Source organism: Festucalex cinctus, chromosome 2 (genome assembly GCF_051991245.1).
Source record: "Festucalex cinctus isolate MCC-2025b chromosome 2, RoL_Fcin_1.0, whole genome shotgun sequence".
NCBI lineage: Eukaryota > Metazoa > Chordata > Actinopteri > Syngnathiformes > Syngnathidae > Festucalex > Festucalex cinctus.
This window is the reverse complement of record NC_135412.1, coordinates 29,472,688-29,497,167: the sequence shown is the minus strand read 5'-3', so window position 1 is coordinate 29,497,167 and position 24,480 is coordinate 29,472,688. Positions and strand designations below refer to the sequence as shown.

Sequence of the window (24,480 nt, the reverse complement as noted above, 5' to 3'; positions counted from 1 at the left end):
TGTTCTCCCCGTACCTGCGTGGGTCTTCTCCGGGTACTCCGGTCTCCTCCCACATTCCAAAGACATGCATGGCAAGTTAATTGGGTGCTCTGAATTGTTCCTATGTGTGCGTGTGAGTGTGGATGGTTGTCCGTCTCTGTGTGCCCTGCGATTGGCTGGCAACCAGTCCAGGGTGTCCCCTGCCTACTGCCCAGAGCCAGCTGAGATAGGCTCCAGCACCCCCCGCGACCATTGTGAGGGATAAGCGATCAAGAAAATGGATGGATGGATATTTAAAGGTACTGAACACAGAAAATTGAATTTTGAGTCACTACTGCCACCTGTGGCCGAAAAATTAAATCCGCAGATAGAGGGTGGGAAATTGGAACCTGAATCCTGTATTTTTTGTTGGAAAAATTTTATATCCCAAAAAAATGTAAATTCTAAAGCCCAAACCTTTTATTCAAGTTATTTTGGATTGAAATTGACAATTATTTCAAGTCTATCAAATTTATAACGAACAAGAAATGTCAATAATAATTAATAATATCCATGCAGAAATATAAAAAAAAAATCATAATAATTCATTGAGCTAATTGAATGTTAATATTTGTTTTTTGTTTTCATGTGATACATGTAAATTTAATTGACTGATATTTCTATTATTCACCTATGTTCAATAAATGTTACAAAAAAAAAGAGCCTGAAAACTATAGGCCAGAGGCTTGCAGGAGTACCCATTGTGAACAGCTCAGGTGTTAATCTACTAGTTAAAAATGTTTCATTAATGGTCAAATAAAAAGGCTATTGTAAAGATATTTTTGGGCAAATTGTTACAAAGTGCAGCTGTAAGCATTAAGTTTTACACGCACGCACACACACTAGTGTTCATCATGTGTGACGTGTCTTTGAAGGGCATGACCTACCAAGTGACGTCAATAGCACTGACATCGGTCCAGTGGACATTTACGATGGTCTGAATTGGATGTGTGGTGGATTTGTGACGTGCATATGCACAGATGGCGTCTGCAGATTTTTAGTGATCAAGACGGTGGAATACGGTAAGGGAAAATTATTGGCGTCAAAATTTCAATTGACTGGTTACCACCTTTTCAGACTTGTTAAAAGCAGATTATTTTTATTTTTTTAATACCAAAGTGTCAAAATTGTGAACATTGGCCCAGATAATCACCTCAGCCAATAATTGGTCTATCCCAAATGCCAACACTGCTGTCGGAAATGAAATGGATGGAAAATACGGCAGATGTGACAATGCAGTTAATGGTGGGGGGAAAATGTCGTGTTTTCAGGTTAAAGCCCTTTTCACACTGCATTTAGCAGGTCACAGCGTGCCATCGTCAAACCCATTCATTGTGTATGCGGTGAGGGGAGGGGACCACATAATGGAGCATTGCAAGCTGTGACATCAAGGCGCCTCGAATTGGAATGTTTCATTTAAGGGTGGTGGTCTCATGACATCACACAAGTGCCTCCAATTAGAGAGGCAGAGCGATTTTAATATTTTTGATGGACTTGTTTACAAGTAACTGCATCATTACACCAACCAGGATCCCACCGAGCCAGTATTTAATTTTTTTTTCTTTGCTGCTCGTGTCCTCCTCCTCTTCCTTGAAATAAGCACAGTCAGCACTTTCCTTTGTAACAATGAAAGATACATCTTGTCAAGGTGCGGGCTAACCAGAGGCAAAAATCTCCGTTTTTACTTCCTGGTAGGCGACTACGTCAGCAATTTCACATATAGACATGCTGGCAACCGATCATTTTATGTTGCCATGCATGTGAAAAGAGCTTGAGGGAGTGCGCTTGAACAGCAGATCCGAATCACAATCCTAATACTTCAATTGAGGGTGTTTTTTGTGAGTTCAAGAGAAGATAAGGATAGAGAAATGGGATTTGCTAAATCTTGGTCAGGGGTCGGCAAAGTTTTCTGTCAAAAGAACCATTTTGAGCCAAGTAAACCACAAATCTATGTTGGTGTTAGTCTATATTGTACTGAGGGCCCAAGACTTAATTGGATCTGGACCAGAACAGAAAAATATGCAGCATCCAATACGTAGAGATTAATTTTCTCCTACGTTTTCGTCTTCCGTTTTTGGATTTTTATTTTTAATTTTTTTAATTTTTCTTTTGTAATTTGTCTGACTTTTTGTTTTTCATATATTTCTAAACTTTTCAGTCTTTATTTCAAATTTGACATTTTTGTCAATTTTATGGACATATGGTAATTGGCTGCTTCTCTTCTTTGTGGACATTTTATAGTAATATGGGGATTTCTTCTTTTGTTTTTGGACATTTTATAGTTACTTTTTGAACATTTTCTTGTCTGCCTTTTTCTAAATGATTTTTGACAATTCCAAAGATGTTTTTTAGTAATTTTCTGCCTTTGTTCTTTTGATTTTGGACATTTTATGGTTATTTTTTTTTTACATTTCTTTTCTTCCTTTTTTTAAATTATTATTATGATTATTCAATTCTCTGACCTTTTGTCTTCCGTTTCTGGGTTTGTTTTTGTAATTATTCATACATTTCTAGATTTTTCTGTTTTTCTGTAAAAAATTCTGACATTTTTTGGCAATTTTGTGGACATTTTATTGTAATTTTTTAGATTTCTTCTTGTTGTTTTGGGACATTTACTGGTTACTTTTTGAATATTGTGTTTCCTGCCTTTTCTTAAATCAGTTTTCTGACTTTTTTTTTTGGTGGCAATTTTGAGGACATTTTCTGGTAATTATCAGGATTTCTTCTTTTGTGTTACGAGTTGAGGCAAAAGTTACTATTTAAATCTTTTCTTTTCTGACTAAAATAAAATATCTGACTTTTTGGGCAATTTATGTATATTTTATGGTAATTTTCAGGATTTCTTATTTTGTTTTTGGACTTTTTTTTTTTTTTAAACATTTTTATTTTCTGCATTTTATTTAATCAATTTTCCGACATTTGTTTTGGCAATTTCAAAGACATTTTATGGTAATTGTCTGTCTTCTTTTGTTTTTGGGACATTTTTAGGTCGTTTTGAAAACTTTTTCAGACACATTTTGTCTCTTTTTACGACAACTTAAAATGTTGGTATATTTTATCTAAAAAAATAAAATAAAAATAAATATGGGAAAAATAATTTCTACTAATTGATCCACAGAGAGCCATGGGAAATGGAGTAAAGAGTTATGTGGGTCCAGAGCATTAGGTTGCAGACCCCTGATCTTGAGAGATCAAACATTTTTGCCCACTTTTTTTTTTTTACATACTGTCTGGTCATCCATTGCGTGACCGATAGGGATTCACTCAAGCCCCACTTTGATTTTCATTTCTTGTCCTTTTTTTTCCCTCCGCTGAGTTTTTTTTTTTTTTTTCCCCCACAATATCGTGAGTTTTTATACAGTATTGTGAGCTCATAAGTTTAATACCCCAAGGGTGCGTAAACTTTCGAGCACAACTGTATAGTTTCATGATGTTAATAAATGCAAGTAGCGAATATAAAAGGCAGTTAATGCTTAATCATCATTGGCCAGGATGCGATGCAGGCTGATTTGGCGTGCCAAAACGTGTCTGGAGGCTGTGCCGCAGACCTTGCGGCTTGTGCCTCGTCACCGTCGTTAATCAGAGTGCTCAGTCAGCGCCACGCTCGGCCGTTCTCGACCTCGTCCTGTCACATGCTCTCACTCTCAAGTGCGCTGGCACTTGACAGGCTGGGCCGAGCGAGGGGAGTGCCCCGAAAATGATCAACAGCAAACCGCTGGTGAGAAAAAAAAAAAAAAAAAAAAACTTGCGTTTTACAGTCTTTTGGGGGAAACCCTGTGCACAAATATTAATTCAAACTCTTGAGGCGGATATTTAGTTTTAATCTCCCCTTTCCAGTTTGACAAACGCGTCCTAAAGCAGTGTGCTAATCCTTGTTTGTTGCTTCATCTTCAAGCTGGCAAATATTGACACTGAAGACACTAATCTGTTTATTTTGTGACTCAAGTCTTCAATGTAGATTGGCTTTCTGTCAGTTTTGTTCAATATTTTATTTTTTTAGGTTGACACGTCACTGGTGTCAGATGTTAACCTGCCTATGGAAGGCATCTGCATTTGTGTCAGCTGAGATTAATGTTCCAATTATCTTCTGACATTTTATTCCGTCTTCATCTTTTCTCTGTGGACCCGAGCGCAAGAAATAATTTTGATGAATGACTACTTCCTAATTGAGTGCGCAGTCTATCATTGCTGCTCTATGTGCCTTTCTTTAATAAGTGGAATGAAAATAAGATGCTATAAATCACATTGTGCGGCTCTGCTCTCTCCTCAGAGATGGACACGCTGCGCATTGTGCTCTACACGCTCATCTTCCTCCTCAGCGTGTTTGGCAACCTGCTCATCATCGTCGTCCTGATTCTCAACAAGCGCATGAGAACGGTCACCAACTCCTTCCTGCTGTCGCTTGCCATCAGCGACCTGATGATGGCCGTCTTCTGCATGCCCTTCACACTCATCCCCAACATCCTGGAGGACTTCATCTTCGGGGCCGCCATGTGCAAGACGGTCGCCTACTTCATGGGTGAGATTCTGATAGGTCGCTGATTAGGGCAGCATGGTGAATTGACATGTTAGCATGCTAGCCGCTTCCTGAAGGCTCTAAATTTGGCGGCGTTGGTATAGATGCGCCCTGCCATCAACTGGCCTCTCGCTCAGTCAGCCCTAATGAGGACGAGTGCTATGCAAATTGGATAGACTCATGCAATTCAGCACGACTTTACTGCAACATAAGTTGTCACAACAATTGGAAGAACGTCGGTTCGTGAAAAATGTTTAGTCTTTGTCATTACAGGGCACACAAACATGGGTTCCCCCCCCAGGTCTGCATGAGCTGCCTGAGGGCCTGGTGTTAAAAAAAAAAAAAAAAAGAAAAAAAGAAAAAAAAAAGATAAGAAAAGAAAAACTCACCAGCTATTCTAAAAAAAAAAAAAAAAAAAAAAAAAGTGCCACTTACTGTGAGCTGCCTCAGTTTTTTGTTAGAACTCACATAGATGAATATTGGCTAATATGAACAAAAGTAATTTGACATTTTATTTTCAGAAGTGTATATCCAACTTCTGCCACCGTTTCCGCTACACTGTTAGCATGAGAGGCTAGAGACAGCAAAGTCAAGCTAGCCGCCATAATGGTTATTCACACTATGTAAATGCTCTACTTTATTTATTTTATTTGTTTTTTTTTTATGTAACCTTTATTTAACCAGATAAAAATGTTTGAGAACTAATTCTCATTTACAAACATGACCTGGACACGTATAACACAATACACAAACAAAGTACAACATAAGTATAAAACAAAGGAAGAGAAGGACACTTGAGTTGTCTACGATGCCAACTTCAAAATAAAAGCCTAAAAAGTAATCCTATATGTAGACATTGATGCCTTCATGGTCTTTTATTCTGAAGTTAGCCCTAGGTAACAACTTGACTTGAATTTTTCGACAGAGTGGAGCCTGCCTACAGTAAGTGAGTTGCAATATCATTGCGCAACCGAATCTGCCGCGTTTATGACTATGTTTAGTACGCATGCGCATTTGGCGCACCTCTTATGTGCAGCCCTGTGCATGCATATGTGTGTGCATTTTTTTTGTCTGTCAGACAAAAATTAATGTGAAAACAACGCAGAGAAGTCAATGTGTTCAACTTAGACTCGCTTAGCAAGTGGCACCGTAAGATGGCCGCCACGCAAGTAGTTCCTGTACTTGAGACCAAAATTCCTTGCAAATAGAGCATGTACCCCGATCACATTCACATGACCAAACATTTGAGTTAGAAAAGGGATACCCCAGGGGCCATATTCGGGTTTGAAAAAAACCTGAACAAGAGCCTATTGTTTTGTTTTTTTGTTTTGTTTTTTAAAGGTTGCTGCCCGACTAAAGCCCAAGTCTTTGCCGATCGTCGGTGTCTCTCCTTTCTGTGATCTTTTTATGATGTTTAGCTTCGTTTCCATGATAATTGCTTTTCTTTTGGCTGAACCAACATTGCTAGATGACGTAGCTTTCTTCTTTGGGGCCATGATGTGGAAAAGAGGGCAAAAAAAAGCCAAAGATACTCCCATAAGTGTACAAGCCATTAGCACTAGCTAATGGCTAAATAGCGGTCGAGGGGAAAACAGTGCGGACGAGGAGCCAAAATGGCGAACCGGGTGCAACTGTTGTAAAGTCGAAACGCCTTAGGTCGAGTGTGCTTTAACTCAAGGACTCCCTGTATTTATTGACTGCATGTAAATGTAGTCTATTGTCATCTAGCATACATAATTAATGCACCAATGCAGGTTGATGCTTTTCTCAATTGTTATATTTTTACCACTAAACGATGAGCAGCTGCTTTGCATGGCTGCAAATTTGGAAATAGTGGAGCCATTAATCCCTAATTCCACCAAATGGCTCCTTAATTAAACCATTAGTTAAATGAACCTTAATTATAAAGTAAATTTTAATTGTTTGCATACATGTGGTTGGGACTCAAGAGTATTTCATAATCTTATTATTCCTGTAAGCAGGCCATTGTTTGTTTGGAATCGTCTGCTGTACTGCTCCATGCTCAGATCTCATTTCAAGTGGATTTCTGTAAGTCGTGCTTGACATGAGGAAGGCTTGTTAATACTATGCAGATCATTATAACCAAGCCTGCTGATAGTACCAGAACTGTACAGAAATTAAGCTTGATTATTGATGGAGTCTGAATGTATTATATTTTTTTTCTATCAATCAAAACGAGACCTCTTTCTGTGGCTGACAGCCCATCCGAAAATGTGCTGTAGCCTTACAATCCTTCTGACATGACAACTACTTGACGTCTAACAAGAGCCCGTCTCTCAAAAAGGCTTCACTTTGCTTGTCGGAGGGTAACCATCGTGCTACAAAAGAGCGCCGACGGTCACACGTCTTTGCAAGTGTGACTTGGCAATGAGCTGTCTCCCGCTCGACCAAAATCATGCAGGAATCCTTGCGAGGCTTTTAGTCAGAGTCAAGCATAAGGGAAGGTTGTATGGAATACTTGACATCTTGGATTTTGCTTTTCAAATTGGATGCAGAGTTCAACAATCCCATTTTCACAGAGTATCTGAAAGAAAGCTTGCCAAAGCCACAGTCCGGTGGAGCAATATGCTGATGGCAAGTAATGACAACCTGGCTGACTTTCTGAGCTGGACGCTTGCTTGCTTGATTTAATCAAATGAAACCAAAGATCAATAATTTCAGCCCCTGACACCACATCCGCAACTTAAATCTTGTCTTCGGCTTATCACTTAACCCAAACTGCTCCAACAAAACCTTATTGCTAAGGAATGAGCAGACAAACCTGGTTTGGTGCGAGTTATGTAAATTAACTGAATTGTTATACAAGTAGTTTAGCAAAATTCAGAATGGCTTGCTCAGATACATGCAAGTTCTTGTAACAGCAATCTAAAAAAAACATTTTCAAGATTCCATTTTGGAGAACTGAATCGCTGTTCTTTACCATCTCTTGAACAACTGTACAAAAATGTGAAAGGATTCAATATGATGATGACATTGTATTGATGTAAAACCCACAGCTGTTTAATCCATCTTTAGAACAAAAACGACACCCAACAATTGAACACTACCTCGCAATTACGAGGTTTCAATCGGGATGTTCTCAGAAGTGGCCGTTGAGATTCAGTCATCAGAAGGTTGCGACAGATGTAGAAAAGCAAGTGAAATGGTCCATTCATGGGATCAAACACCTGTCGTGAATCTTGCCAGTCACCTCTGTTACACAGCAGCAGGTTGTGTATATGTGCTATTAAAAGTTTTGTAGAAGGTTAAATTAACTTCACCTGTAAAGGACACAATGCATTTTAGGTTGATCCTGAAATGACACCGGCCTTGAAGATAACTTTTTGCAAGTTGTGCAGTTTTCTACTTGACAGTGTAGCAGTTTGCTGAATCTAGGATTGAGCCGTGACCCGGTTTTGTCCACACTGCATTTCAAGTTATTCGACTGCCTCTGACTGCACTTTGTTTGTTTGAAAAATCCCCCAGTAAAATGCAAATAGATCCAGAATCAAAACTAGGCTCATACGGCTGTTGCTCATTACAGGATTTTGAGTATCTGCAGCTACAGAGTCCTGATCCAATCCACATTGTCAGAATTCAAATACAGTCCCAGCATTGTGTCTTTTTATATGGCAGTTAAAATGTAGTGCAGCAATGGTTTAAACAAAATAAACGATCATTTTTTTTATTTTTTTTATTTTTTTATTGCCAATCAGTGGCGCATCATAAAATGATGAAACAAATTACATTTAAATATCCCATCTTAAACTTCAATCGAAAATGAAAAGTTCCACTTAGTGCAATAACAAAACGATCTTAAATAGTCACTGGACTACTTTCATACTATATCATTTTAAAAGTGAAGCTAGAGTGGCCTACTGATTAATAATTTAATATACTGTAGCTCCTTCTCTTTTATCAATTCTCCCTTTAATGTGTGTTTTTTTTTTTTTTTTTTTTTTTTTTTTTAATATGAATGATCAAATAGGTGCTGTACAACTGGTTGTGCCATTGCTGCTTGAATAATGAACATTTTTGTGGAATCCAGCACTTTTATGGGCGTGAATTATTATTATTATTATTATTGTTACCGTTATTGTTGATATTATTATTATTATTATTATTATTATTATTATTATTATTATTGTTGTTGTTATTATTATTAAATGCTTTTTTGGTGTGTGTTTTTTTAACACCACTACATAAACCCAAAACATGAGATTGTTTAATAAAATTAAGAAATTGCTGTTTCGTTTGGAAATATCTTTGTATCTTTAGGACCAGGGTTACTTTGTCAGCATAACCTGTACAGAAATGAGAAAATGAATCTAATCTTCACCCAATATGATCATCAGGGCCCAGTATTTAAGGATTAAACCTGGTGGATTCGATTAAACCCAGATCTCAAATTGGATATTTCAAACCACATTTAATCTTGACAATTCAAATCCAGATTTGGAAATCCAATCCTGCCATTAATCCAGATTTGAGCCCATGTGTATTTCAAAACCTCAGCCCCAAATCTGGATCAATGTAGTCCAGGAAAAATAGCATTACATGTAATACCACTAATACCATATTGTATTAGTTTCACATATACTCATCAACAAATAAAGTATCGCTTTTATTTCCTGGAATTAATAGTGTAAAGAGATATTCTTAAAACAAGAAATTTTACGGTGTACTTACATCTGTATAGTTTTCCTGTTGTAATACGGTATTATTAAGAGGAAAATGAGGGCCACCAGACCTAAAAACAAAAAGCTGAAAGCAAGCATCAAGAAAACCTGGTCTTCCAGGACCCCCAGACAATACCACGGCGCATCCAGGCAGTGATAAGGCAAAGAGATTCCCAACCAACTACTGAAGATTGACATATCGTTTTGAAAATAACATCCATCCATGTCGGCTTTTTTTCCCCATGCAAAACACTGTTGATTTCTGGTTTTATGAGTTGGAATAAATACTTGAAATCAATTTCAAGTAAATTGTGGGCCTTGAATTGATAATCTAAGTTAGAATTTTTGAATGGAATTATGGAAATAAATTAACTTTTCCATAATATTCTTTTTTTTTTTTAAAGGGTCTACTCTGTATACCATTGAGCCTTCTGTTATACCTTTTGCCTATAAGCATCCATCCATTGATCCACAGTTGAATAATCACATGAATCATAGCCGTACTACTGTCAGCGACAGTTATTAGCCAATGTAACATGTGGTGTGTTTATGATGCCATGTGGTGCACTTGCTGCTGCTGGTGTGATGCAATTATCCATCAACGTAGTGGCTCAGTCTCACCCCCCCAAGCTACCTTTTTGCATAATGTATTTTTGTCTCGCGTGCTCTCCAACGAGCTGCTTTTCATGTTTTAGGGCGTCATCAGGTATGAGCCAAGTCAATTTGAATAGTTGAGGGGAAATGAAGGCGTGCTTGAGATGTGCAATGCGTGACAACAACCTTGACTGCAGCTGTTGAGCAGTCAGTGGAAAATTGCTTTGCTTTTTTTTTTTCTTAAAGACTAAAAGATTAATAAAAGAACGCAGCCAATCCTCCTTGGTTGAGAAATTATCTTAGCAGCGCTTTCAATATCCTCGAGCAATTGTTTCAAGAGTGAAGCGCAACTTGCATGGAAATGTTATCACCCAGAAATAATGCAAAAGAATTTATAACCGAAAATGGAGGCGTGTCCAAAGGACAATTTGAATGAATGTGGGCCAGATTTGACTCGCCAATGGGCTAATCCTTCAACTGAGAGGCACATTAGACACTTGAGAGTTTTTGAAGTGTCTGGAAACTGTTGACTGTGAAATGAACCTACGGGACTTGCACTTAGGCAGCCTAAATGAGTCGGTGCACCATTTGTGCTCGTCTGGCACACCTCTTCGAAAATGGCAAACTGCCAGCCCTTGCATAAAGTGTGGATTACTCGTGAAGTGAGAAAATAGGACACATTGCAAGAAAATGAAAAGAATTATTAGAAGTAAAACTAGAAATGCATGCTTGCTGACTAAAATGTACCCTGCCAGGCATAATCTGGTTTATGATGAGTCTGTGTACTATTAAAGATAACTGAACAATCAGAATCTGATGTTAATGGCTTTAGTTAATTTCTTTGTTGCAAATGTTTTCTTTTATTCATCTACTAGATTGTTGGCACTTTGGAGAAAGTGTGCTCTAGTCAAATAATTAGTCAGGATGAGACTGAGACCTTTCAAGGTTACGTACAGAGATGAGCACATCAAAAAACAATTACCCATTGGAGATGATGAACAGGAAAGCTCACTTCTCCCAAAGCAAAATCCCAGTATTCTTTCTCCACCTCCTCAACTTCCTCCTCAGCAAGCAGGGCAGCAGCCAGAGCCCGGGCTAAAGTTGAAGCGGCACGTGCAAGTGCTCCCTTCATCCAGCGAGAAGCAGAATTAAAATTAGCAGAGGCTCGTCTAGCTGCACAACTGACAACTTTACAACATGAGAAAGAAATAGCTGCAGCTTTGGCAGAAGCTGAAGTCTTTGAAGCAGCAGCAGAAGCGGAAGCTCGAGAGGACAACAGGACTCGCTGCGATTCTGTTCATGCCACCATGCAGCGTACCCGCGCCTATGTTGAACAACATTCCAAATTACACCTCAGTTATCAGGAGCCTCCAAAACTTGACCCATATTCACCATCCTTGTTGTTACCCAACAAACAAAATGTGCAAGCAGACGAAAAAGAGCAAAACCCTATAATTGACAGCAGCACCTCTCCCACATTGGCAAAGATTAGTGTTCCTATGGCAAAGCAGCCAGTGAGGGCTACGCCAGTGGTTCGCCATTGCTACATGGCAGACAACAACAACGGAGCACAGCAACCCAGAAGGCCAGTGCCAGCAGATCACCGACAACCCACTGCTAGCTCTCCCTTCACGCAGCCAAACGACAGCAGAGCTCCATTACAGCCACATATTGACGACAGGACTGATATGAGTGATATCACACGATACCTAGTGCGTCATGAACTTGTGAACTCAGGCCTCATCAAGTTCAATGATCGCCCAGAGAACTACTGGGCTTGGAAGTCCTCATTCCAGAATGCCACAGGAGGGCTTAACTTAAGTGCCAGCGAAGAACTTGACCTTCTAACAAAATGGCTAGGAAACCAATCTTCAGAGCACATCATGAGAATTCGTTCTGTGCATGTCGTTAACCCTGCTGTAGGCTTGGAGATGGCATGGAACTGCTTGGATGAGTGTTATGGCTCCCCTGAAGTCATCGAGAGGGCTCTTTTTGAGAGGTTAGAGAACTTTCCCAAGATCAATTTCAAGGACGCTTTAAAGCTCAGGGAGCTTGGAGACCTACTAAGGGAGTTAGAGTCAGCAAAACCTGAAGGCTACTTACCTGGTCTCTCATACCTGGACACTTCCAGAGGAGTTAAACACATTGTTGAAAAACTCCCATACAATCTGCAAGAGAGGTGGTTAGCTCAGGGTTCTCAGTACAAAGAACAGTATAATGTATCCTTTCCTCCATTCGCTTTCTTCACAGATTTCATATGCAACGAAGCAAAGAGAAGAAACGACCCCAGTTTTACTCTTCCAACCAGCACTGCAGCTCCATCCAGCAGTTCCCATAAGTCCACCACGGTTCAAAATAGGCCTGATCAAGTGAAAGGAAAAGCAGGAAACTTTGAAAAATATGTATCTGTTCACTAGAACGAAGTTGCATCACAACACTCAGCTTTACAGTCATACAGCACAAACAGCAAGCCAAATGACATTGATAAGCAGTGTCCTATTCATAAAAAACCCCATCCGCTGAAAAGGTGTCGAGGTTTTCGAAGCAAGCCGCTGGAAGAACGTAAGGCTTTTCTAAAGGAAAACGGCATCTGCTTTAGGTGTTGTTCCTCTACAACTCACCTAGCAAAGAAATGTGAAGCGGTCTTGAAGTGCACCGAGTGTCAGAGCGACAGCCACATTGCTGCACTACACCCAGGACCTGCTCGTTGGGAGAGCAGCAACCCCTCGTTTGAGCACGGCGGGGAGAACAATGGAGAAGCAAGTCAGTCAGATGTCACATCCAGATGCACAGAAGTGTGTGACAGTGGGAAGGAACCTAGGTCTTGTTCCAAAATCTGCCTGGTGAGAGTTTACTCCAAGGCACACCAAGACAAAGCTATTAAGGTCTATGTTATTTTAGACGATCAAAGTAACAAGTCATTAGTGCAATCAGAATTCTTCAACCTCTTCCAAATTGAAGGATTGGACTCACCATACACATTGCGCACATGCGCAGGTACTACTGAAACCTCAGGAAGACGAGCTACAGGATTCATGGTGGAGTCATTGGATGGTATGACGAAAGTGGCGCTTCCCACACTCATCGAGTGTAATCACATGCCCGATGATCGGTCAGAGATCCCAACACCTGCAGCTGCACAGCATCATGCTCATCTGAGGTCCATAGCCCACAAGATCCCATGCCTAGATCCAGATGCTCAAATATTACTCCTTTTAGGACGCGACATCCTTCAGGTGCACAAGGTCAGAGAGCATCGCAACGGTCCTCCTAACGCCCCCTATGCTCAGAGGCTCGACCTTGGCTGGGTTGTCATCGGCAATGTCTGTTTGGGATCAGCACACAAGCCAGAGTCTGTCACCTCTTTCCGAACCAACGTGCTTGAAAATGGGCGCCCGTCTCTCCTGTCTCCATCCCCTAAGCACCTTAAAGTGAAAGAAATGTTTTGCAACACATTTGATGACGGCGGTCTTGGCAACTCAATCTTTGAAAAGACCAAAGATGACGATAAAGTGGGCCTCTCCATTGAAGATAGGCTGTTCCTCGAGCTGATGAATAAAGAGATGTTCATGGACAACACCAACAGTTGGGTAGCACCACTTCCATTCCGGTCTCCACGCCCACGGCTCCCAGACAATCGAGAGCAGGCTCTGAGTCGCCTTGCTTCCCTTCAACGCACCCTAGCAAAAAAACCTGAAATGAAGAGTCATTTCCTGGACTTCATGCAAAAAATCTTTGATCGTGATCAGGCAGAATTGGCTCCCACTTTGTCAGAGGTAGATGAACGATGGTATCTACCCATCTTTGGTGTATACCACCCACGTAAGCCAACCCAAATCAGGGTCGTCTTTGACTCCAGTGCGCAACACCATGGCATCTCGTTGAACGATGTGCTTCTAACCGGTCCAGATTTGAACAATACTCTGCTCGGAGTCTTGCTGCGTTTCCGAAGAGAGCAAGTGGCTGTGATAGCGGACATAGAGCAGATGTTTCACAGTTTCATCGTAAGGGAAGACCATCGAGACTTCCTTCGGTTCTTCTGATTCAAAGACAACAATCCCTGCAACGAAATCGTCGAGTACAGAATGAAAGTCCACGTATTCGGCAACAGTCCGTCACCAGCAGTAGCCATCTACGGTCTTCGTCATGCAGCACAACAGGGAGCTAGTAAATACGGCATGGACGCTAAACACTTTGTTGACCGAGACTTTTATGTCGACGACGGCCTTAAGTCCCTTCCAACAGCTGCAGAGGCCATCAGCCTGCTTAAGAGGACACAAGAGATGCTAGCTATCTCCAACCTGCGGCTCCATAAGATAGCATCAAACAACCCTGAAGTCTTGGAAGCCTTTCCTCAAGGGGACCATGCAAAAAGTCTCCAGAATTTAGACTTTGACGACAGTTCAGACCACATCCAACGCAGCCTAGGGCTCAGCTGGGACCTCAAACATGACCTCTTTACATTCAGAGTGGAAACTGCAGAGAAACCATTCACACGGAGAGGCATTCTAGCTACTGTAAACAGCCTTTTCGACCCTCTTGGACTTGCTGCGCCAGTCATTATTCAAGGGAAATTCCGACTGCGAGAACTTACCAGTGGCGACGTGCTCGACTGGGACAGTCCTCTTCCTGACGAGAAGAAATCTGAATGGAAAGTATGGGAAAACTCCTTACAAAGTCTGAGCCACCTAAAGATTCCAAGAGCTTACACTCCTAGTACTCTTACCACCGCCTACAGGAAGGAACTCCACATCTTCTCAGACGCTTCAATTAAAGCCATAGCAGCTGTAGCCTACCTAAAGGTGTCCAATAGCACTGAAAAGTGTCACATTGGCTTTGTCCTAGGAAAAGCTAAACTAGCTCCTGCATCCGCCCACACAGTCCCGAGATTGGAGCTGGGAGCAGCTGTATTGGCAGTGGAAATGGCGGAGTTGGTGGAGAGAGAATTGGATGTCAGTATAGATGCTATGCAGTTTTATACAGACAGCAAAGTTGTTTTGGGATACATATACAACCAGACCAGACGGTTTTATGTCTATGTCGCCAACAGAGTACAGCGAATCAGAAAATCCACCAAACCTGAGCAGTGGCACTACATCTGCACCACCAAGAATCCAGCCGATGTTGCCACATGATCTGTACCTGCAGCTGAGCTTGCTGACACAACCTGCCTCACCGGGCCTCATTTCCTGTCCCTTCCTGAAGACGTGTCCACTTCAGAAGAGGAGCCTTACCACCTTGTTACGCCAGATCTGGATACAGAGGTGCGTTCTCATGCTACTACACTGTCTGTTCTTCCAGCTACTCTGGGCTCTCATCGATTCGAGCGGTTCTCATCCTGGAAGTCGCTGGTGCGAGCCATTACATTCTTGACACACATAACTCAGTCGAGACGCAGTGCCACTAAAACCCAACTTCAAGATTGTAGCGGTTGGCATCATTGCAAGAAGCTTCACACACCAGAAGAGTTGTTCAAAGCAGAAATGCTTATCATCAAGTGTGTGCAAGAAGAAAACTACAGAAAAGAATTCTCTTGCTTGGCTGCCAGAAAGAAGATTTCAAAAGACAGTTCACTGAGGAAACTGAATCCTTATGTCGATGATGATGGTCTTCTAAGAATTAGTGGCAGGCTCAACCAGTCTGCACTTGACACAAGAGAAAAGCTGCCTCTTGTCATCCCAGGCCGCAGCCACGTTGCGATGCTACTCATCAGGCATTACCACGAAAAGGTCAGACACCAAGGCCGCATCTTTACAGAAGGCTCTATCCGTACAGCAGGATTCTGGATTGTTGGGGCCAGAAGATCTATAAACTGGGCCTTGCGCAAGTGCATCACATGTAACAAGCTTCGTGGAAAAACTGTCAAGCAAAAGATGGCAGATCTGCCTCCTGATCGCCTGAGCTCCGAGCCACCCTTCACCTACGTCGGACTCGACGTGTTCGGTCCTTGGAGTGTCGTCACAAGACGGACCCGTGGCGGTCAGGCTAACAGCAAAAGATGGGCTGTGCTTTTCACATGCATGAGCACACGCGCCGTGCACATAGAGTTGATCGAGGCAATGGATACATCAAGTTTCATTCACGCCTTGCGCCGTTTCTTCGCTCTGCGTGGACCTGCGAAACAAATACGTTCCGACTGCGGAACCAACTTTACATGCGCCTGCAAGGAACTGCAAATGCTCGTAACAAATCCCGAAGAGCCCAATGTCAGGAAGTACTTGGCTGATGAAGGCTGCACTTGGGTTTTCAACCCTCCCCATTCCTCCCACATGGGGGGAGTTTGGGATCGAATGATTGGCATCTCTCGACGAATACTGGATTCCATGCTTATGCAAACTGGCCTTTCACGCCTCACACATGAGGTGCTGTCAACTTTGATGGCAGAGGTTGTGGCGATCATTAATGCCAGACCGCTTGTGCCAATCTCTTCGAACCCGGACTCACCTTTTCTTCTGACACCTGCTTCACTCCTGACACAGAAGGTGTGTACTTATCCTCCTCCTCCAGGAACCTTTGACAGCAAAGACCTCCATCGCCAGCAATGGAGACAGGTACAACACCTGGCCAACATCTTTTGGAATAGATGGAGACGCGAATACCTGCCAACACTTCAAAGCCGTGGCAAGTGGCAGGACATTCATCCTAATTTGAATGAAGGCGACTTGGTCCTGCTGAAAGACAGCCAGGTGAAGGGGAATGAGTGGCCGATGGCTCTCGTCATAAAAACGTTCCCTGATCGGGATGGGAAAATCCGGAAAGTCGAACTCAAAGTTACGAGATCTGGGTCAGCAAAGACTTTCTTGAGGCCAGTCTCCGAGACGATTCTTCTGAAGAGTGCGGAAGACATGTGACACAGTTAGCTATTTCATTTTGTGTTTGTGTTTACAGATAGTGGTATTTTATCATACCAGGCGGGGAGTGTCATGACCTGTTGGACCTGCCTAGTTTGTGTTGCTTTGGCGCCCTCTGCAGGCGTTTTCGCGTAGTTGTTTTTCGGTTGATTTCAGCCACGTTCCGGTAGGTGATCACATGACATCTTTAGTTAATAGTGGGCCGTGTGCAAATCACTCGCTAGCTTGCATACTGGCGACATTCTCACGACTTCCTATGTTGCTTGTGCCACAGAAAAGCATCGCTTGTGATTTTATCTTTTTCCTTTAATGTTGCTTTTGTAGCGAGCAGTGACGGGAGTCGGAGGCAGAGTGTTGAAGTCCGGAGCCAAAGACCGGCGGTTTATTGATATCAGCTTCTCATCGTTTAACAGCAACAACAACAACTCACTCTGCGCGAGGCTCACAGACCTACCAACATTTTGTTCTTTTATCCTTTTATCCTTTCATCCTTTCATCCTTTCATCCTTTCATCCTTTCATCCCAACAAACTCCCCCTTCGTCCCAACGTTCCGTGGGTGAATTATGTTCTAATCACTACACAAGCCCCCCCAGAATTCACCCACAATCAAACTCCGGATGACGGGGCGGCAAAACTGCCCGACCCCTGCGGGTACAGGACCCAGGGAGCGAGGGCGGGAGGGACACAGCAGAAACACCAGAACAGTCCCGCGCACCAACTGGCGGGGATGCAGGAACAACTGGAAGGGACCCCACACGGACCACAAGGCGCAGCCCAGGGGGGCGGCCGCGGCGGGGGGCGCGGGGCACGTCCAAGGGTCCGGCCAGGTCAACATGAGCCGTTTTAACTTGCAACCCGGTGTCGGAGCCCCGAAGTGACTGGGTGTCACGGTCGGAAGCCTGGTCGGCCGCCATCCGGGAAAAGTCGAGGCCCAGCTGTACCGTGTTGACGGCTGCCCTGGACAGACAATCCGCGACCACGTCGTCCTTGCCAGCGATATGTCGGATGTCCGTGGTGTATCCAGATATGAACGGCAATTGTCGCTGTTGCCGCGCGGACCACGGCTCGGACAACTTCGACATGGAGAAGGCGAGCGGCATGTGATCGACGAAGACCGTGAACTCACGGCCCTCCAGGATGAAGCTGAAGAGGCGGATGAACCTGTGGTAAAAAGTCACCATCCCGAGGAACTCCCGAAGACCCTGGGCCGTCCGGGGTCGAGGAAAAGCGGCAACAGCTTCCACTTTTGCCGGGAGCGGGGTGGCGCCGTCCTCGTTGATGAGGTGGCCGAGGTATTGGATGGAGGGCACACCAAAGACACATTCTGTCTTAGTGCCGTAGGTCCGGATCGGTGCATCGTTGGCCGCTGACAGGTGCGGGCCATGAGTGCCCCCGGCAGCATCTTCAGCCGAGGCAGGCAACACGCTTCTGCGGGCGCCGGAGTCACAGAGGAACTTGAGTCTGGAGAGGGTGTCCATGATAAACAGCAGCCGGCACTCTGCGCCCCCACTCACAGCTGAAACTGAGTGGAGGCGTCGCCGTTTCCCGACGCAACAAAGGAGCAAGGGGCGCGGCACCTCTTCGCCTTGGTACCAAAACGTGCGTGAAAATAGCATAAGCCAGGGGCCGATCGGCCATCCACGGCAGCGCGTACCTTATGAGGTGCCGTTGCGGCCGCCGGGACCGGGAAGGCGCGTGCAGAGGCCAAGACCTCGTGGTTGTGATGCTGGGTGGCCAGGAAAAACCGGTCAGCTTCCTCCGCCAGAGCACGTGGCTCGGAGATGGTAGTGTTCGCTAGCGCCGTTGCTCTGGCCGCCGTGGAGCTCCCGAGCGCGGCCCCGACGTGGTAGTAGCGCGTGGAATCGTCCGTAATTCCCCGGATGGCAAACTGAGCTTCAGCTTGTACAAACCACGTCGCCGCGGCCGACTCCCAAAACTCCGGTAACTTGAGATCAGCGGAGTTCGCCATGTCGCTCAATTCGATAAAATTCTCAGCCTCGGAAACGTCAACGAGGCGGATGTCGGGGTCACCAATGTAGCGAGCAGTGACGGGAGTCGGAGGCAGAGTGTTGAAGTCCGGAGCCAAAGACCGGCGGTTTATTGATATCAGCTTCTCATCGTTTAACAGCAACAACAACAACTCACTCTGCGCGAGGCTCACAGACCTACCAACATTTTGTTCTTTTATCCTTTCATCCTTTCATCCTTTCATCCCAACAAACTCCCCCTTCGTCCCAACGTTCCGTGGGTGAATTATGTTCTAATCACTACACTTTCATTTATAAAAGGCATTTGATATTTTGTTTGCGTAACTAACACCAGTTATGTTGCAGTTTGTGCACAGCTATTTGTATCGTCATGATTGTTTGTGCATGTATATTTGAGTGACATAACATTGTATTGTATGTTTATATCGTTTCAGTTTTACAGAATATAAAGTAGAAAGATTGAAGACAACAGTAAAACGAAAACTTTACTCCAGCCTCTCAATTTTTTCACTTTGACTGTTCGCTATCTGTCAATTTGTGTTGGGCACACACATTGAGGACAGAGTGGTACAGTTGATCTTATTTCAGTTTTTTCATAAGAACCAGCTGCATTTTAGGACTGTAATCCATGAAAGTTCCCCAAAGTGCAATTACTGTAAAAGGTAATAAAATAGAAACAATGTCAACTTATTGTTTTTTATTTCATGTATTCTTCTCTATGAAGCTTGTATTGGGCCCAATTTTCTAACTTCCAAGGTGGCACAAGCAATATTTTTAGTTCTTGGCTTTCTCAGTGACAAACAATCCTCCCACTTCAGCTGGACACGAAGGCCCTCAAAACACAAGAATATTTCAAATCTTGACAGATTTTTTTTATTTATTTTTAATCTATGACAGGCCCAGGCATAAATCAAATCCACTCGTAACACACCTCACGCAGACAGAGAATCTTATGGGACAATCTTACAAGATGGAACTTAGTCAGTCATTTGACGTCCTTGCAAAGTTGTCTGTGTGTCCTCGACCTTAAGCCTGCAGTTTGACACATTACATTACATTTTTCAATTTCTGTTAACAATTCTTAGGGCTGGTTATGTAGCCATGGACTTATCTAGGTAGCCCATAGATTAGCACTCTGCATTTTTTGTAATTAATTTCAAGTCCACTTCATTGTGTCAATGACAAATGTCTCCCGTGATTTCAAAAGTGGATGCATGTGGAATGATCCAGGTACAACGGTCGGTTGGGGTTATTCCCTGCGGTCTCCTGTAGTGGGCAGGCGTCGTTATCAATGTTATTTATCACATCCCGCCTCATGGCTATGGACTGTCTGAACTCACTGGGCTGCAGCTTGTGCCTTCATCTAAATGCATGGTGGCTTACAGTCATCCCTGCAGGAATTGCCTTGCCAAACGAGAAAGGGGGGACATGTCTTGGTTGATGATTTTTAAAGGCAATGGTGGTATCACTGAATAAGGGAGTCATTTTCAGGAGACTAAGAGTGTAATTGGCAGGGATTTAATAATATCCATATGTTGCGATAGGATATTATCACAATATGAAGCTCACGATACGATAATTATCACAATATTGTGGATGATGATGATATTGAAGGTCATAATATTGTAAAACAAAAAATGAGCTCAAACTAAAAACAGCACAATATTGTGCTTTTGTACATATTAATGCACATAAACAACATACGATCTCATAATGCATACACACATTGAGTTCCATATTGACTCAATTCACAACAAGCATATTACATTCCCCTTCATCTGACGATTAGCATGGAATTTAAACATAGAAGGGCCAAAACATGCTGTATGCAAATTAAATTGCACTACAAAAAACTAACCACCAGAGGGTGCTAGAAGTGCACAAATGGAAATCAACTTGACATTTTTAACAGATGTGCTGCTTTTAATATCGTGCCATGATGTTGACATTGATATTGTGGCAGTTTTACTATCGCGATATCAGGATATTGCAGTTATCGTGACATCCCTAGTAATGTCACGGTTGGTGGTGGTGTGAGTGGGTGAGGGGAATGAATGTGGGGGATAGACCCAATTGCATAGAAACAAGACAGGAAGACAGACAGGAAGGGCAATGTGATGAACTTTATTTACAACGAAGATGGTTGACATGACGGGACGGAACGTGAGCGGACTGGTCGCCATGACTGGACTGAATGTGGGGCGACTTGACAGGACGTGGGACAACTGGACAGGAGGTGGACGAGGGTGAACTTGACAGAACGTAGGCGACTGAATGTGAAAAAGACAAGTGGAAACTTGACTGGAGACCAACAAACAGTTCTGACTTGACTTGACTTGACTTGACTTGACTTGACTTGACTTGACACCAACACAACTCAACAAGACAATGCTCCCACACCGCGTGAACAAACACCACTGACTAAATACACCAACACTAACGAGACACTAACAAGAAACACCTGGGAAACACAATAGGCTGAGGGCACTGATTGGTCACACATACTGGAAGGGAAGACACATGCAGGTGGACAAGGTTAACGATAACGAGACAAGGAAGCCAAACCAGATAAAAGACATGAACACCCAAAATACAACAAAAACCCAACCCCACCGAAACAAAACATGACAATTAATTGGTCAGTCAATAAATTTTCTTTTATTTATTTTTCACAATTTCTGGTTTGATAATATACCGTGTCTGGATTTGAGTAGGGATGTAATGATAATGACAATATTACGATAATAAAATTACTAGAATATTGTTGTCGTCATGTCACGATGTTAAAGCAGCACATCTGTTGAAAAGGCCTAGTTGATTTCCATTTAGTGTCGTTCAAACACTCTCTGGTGGATTTATCAGTGCAGCTTAATTTTAATTAGGCATGTTTTGGCCACCTACATTTAAGACCCACGCTACCCACCAAATGAAAGGTAACGTAACACGTTTGAGGTCCTCCACAAATGGACTCAATTCACAATGCGTCCATTAACAGGCAAGTGCCTCAAGATAAGTGTTATTAGTGAGATTTAATTAATAATAATAATAATAATAATAATAATAATAATAATAAAGTCAAGTGTGTAAGGTGTTGTTACTTTCCCGTAGGGCTGTCCGTCAGCATTTCCACCTTCAGCCTGGTGGCGATTGCCATCGAGCGATACAGTGCCATCTGTAACCCGCTCAAGTCCAGAGCGTGGCAGACGCGATCCCACGCGTACCGCGTTATCGCCGCCACCTGGGTGCTCTCCCTGCTCATCATGATTCCGTACCCGGTGTTCAGCATCATCAAGACTTTCCCCAAGGCCAACGGCACCGTGGGCCACATGTGTCGCCTCACCTGGCCCAGTCACCACGCCGAGCAAAGCTGGTATGTAAGCCTTCCTTTTTTATTTTGAACCCGCCTTGATGAAAGATAATCACCTGTCTGTGCTCTGTGGTTCCAGCCAAAATGATTGACTATAATTTAATCAATGAGGTTGTTTAAGATGAAGAGAAGCGACAGGCCCGACTGAGGGTTAATTAACAGGAGCATGAAAGGAGTTCCCGGCGTCAAAGATGATGAAATGTCCACATCCGAGACAAAAGTGCACAGTTGTTGTCTATGCAGGCGAAACTTTTAATTGCTCAGTGTCTACCAAGCAATCCATCCACCTGACATGTTCCCGAAAGGTCTTTAAAAGGCAGCACAAGTCGATGGAGACTGAGAAAATATTCTCCAGCATCGGCTGGTTCAAATTGAGGAGCAATAAAGGAATAAAAAAAATTAAAAAAAAAATCGTATGGCAGATTTAAAAGGGCCGGCTTATATGAAAGACAAGGCTGTGGGAGGCGAGCTATCTCGACATCTGGGATGAGCAGTAACGAGTCAAGACTGGAGGCTTTCTGAACCGTCTTGAACTTCAGTTTTGCTCGTGAATGCGGGGAACATTATCTAAAGCTGCTTTGAAGGCGGATTAAAGCTTTGCTCATTATTGCTTCTCCAATTCAGTTCATTTGCTAAGGAAGAGAGAAGCATTGATTGGGCACTGTACACACATTTTATATCCTTTCTGCATTCAGTCGACCGTTCTGGTGATGTGGAAACAATGTGAGACGTTTTTCAAGGTTTCCGCCCTTTTCAGTCTATCAAGTGGTAAATCCTCTGGTGTATCAGTTTCAAACGGCCAGATGGACCGGACTGAAGCCCTCTGTTCTATCAAAAGGGGTGTGATTTGTTCAAAGGGGGCCCAGGAAGACATTAGAATATCACAGGATGAACGGATGGGCTAAACCTTGATTTATAGAATTGCCATCAAAGAGACATTTCAGGAAAGCTAAAATTAACCCATTCGCTATCATGCAATCAGTTTCTTCATTGATGAAAGCTGTCCCTTTTGTTGTTGTTGTTTTGAAGAGCATGCAATGGTTCATTTACATTTCCGAAGCAGACTTTCCAGTGTGTAATACTATGTAGTGCTTAGACGCCTTTAGCAAAAAAAAAAAAAAAAAAAAAAAGTTTCCAAACTGACTAGTAAGGAATCGAGTGACTCATCCTGCTGTTACCGGAGAATCTTGAGACTTCCTTCCACTGCAGTCAGAGCTTGAGGTTCACCCTTGTGAAGACAATTTGTGCTTCAAGTGCCAACCTGCCGCTGGCTAACATTTGACAGAATCTACATCGTTCTCTTTTCAGACACGGGTATCTCCCAAAAGGTTGAATTTTGCTGGGCCCAGCAATTTGCATACCAGCAAATAGTTGGGCCCCAGCATCCAGCTTCCTCTGCACTACTCCTCAAAAAATGCACCACAGCCTGCATGTTGTCCACCCGTGTCTGCGGTAGTGTTTTGCTTGCGAGTCATTCACCTTGTACTACAATGCAAAAGTGTCAAATCAAATCCTCCCCAGTGAAATGTTGTTCAGCACCTAAGGAAAAAGTTCACAGGTATGGGTTGATGTTCCTGTCATGGAAAAAGGGCTCATGATTAACATTTGCATGCACAGTTTTCAGTTAGCGTATTTACAAATTGCAACCCATCTATGACCGTTGACACAATAAGGAAGTTAAGCTAGTAATGAGACAGAACAAGTTAGTGAATATGATCCAGAAAGTGATTAAAATTGGTCAACCCCAACATTTTCTTTAAAATATGTTGTATGTGCCATCACTAGTCTAAAAACGGCATTCTGATTAATAGTGTGTTTTTGAGGAATTTGAGTTTAAAGCAGCAAAATCCATGTTTTTATCTAACCCAGGAGGCGACCATTTTGCCATGTGCGTTCAACTGAAAATGACATCTCAGTTGCTCAAGTAAAGACCAATCATGGCTCGGCTTCAGAAAACAAGTGAGATGTGATTGGCTGTTAGATGAGCCTTGAGCAATGTGTGATGTTATTTTCAGTCAGACAGCAAGTGGCAAAATGGCCGCCCCCTGAGATGGATAAAAATGGGTACATTTTGCTGTTTAACTCAAAATCCACAAACGTAATATAAATCAGAACACCGTGTTTAGACTAGTGGGGCTGCATAAAACATATGAAGAATATTTTGGGGGTTGACTTTCCCTTTAGGAATCTTGAAGTCTATGAATTTACTGTAGTTTGGTTTTGTTGCCAATTATGGGCGAGCGTTTTCGCGCGTCACCAAATCAACAGTGACTTTATCGATCTTCCTTCCTCTTCTGCTGTTTTCCAGGTATGTGCTTCTGCTGTTCATTCTGTTCTTCATTCCTGGAGTGGTGATGGCCGTGGCCTACGGGCTGATCTCCAGAGAGCTTTACCGGGGCATGCGCTTTGAAATGAAGCAGAACCAAGCAGAGACCACTGGTGAGATCTGCAAACGAAATTCAAAAG

At 43.0% G+C, this 24,480-nt stretch overlaps 1 protein-coding gene across 1 annotated transcript in view; it reads left to right on the top strand.

Annotated features, from left to right (window-relative positions):
• The window catches only part of cckbra (cholecystokinin B receptor a), a 34,203-nt gene that overhangs the window by 7,141 nt on the left and 2,582 nt on the right, over nt 1-24,480 (top strand). The window contains exons 2-4 of the mRNA XM_077514371.1: nt 4,289-4,537; nt 21,756-22,017; nt 24,323-24,453. Coding sequence (XP_077370497.1) covers nt 4,289-4,537; nt 21,756-22,017; nt 24,323-24,453 — 642 coding nt within the window. The remainder of the gene's footprint in view (nt 1-4,288; nt 4,538-21,755; nt 22,018-24,322; nt 24,454-24,480) is intronic.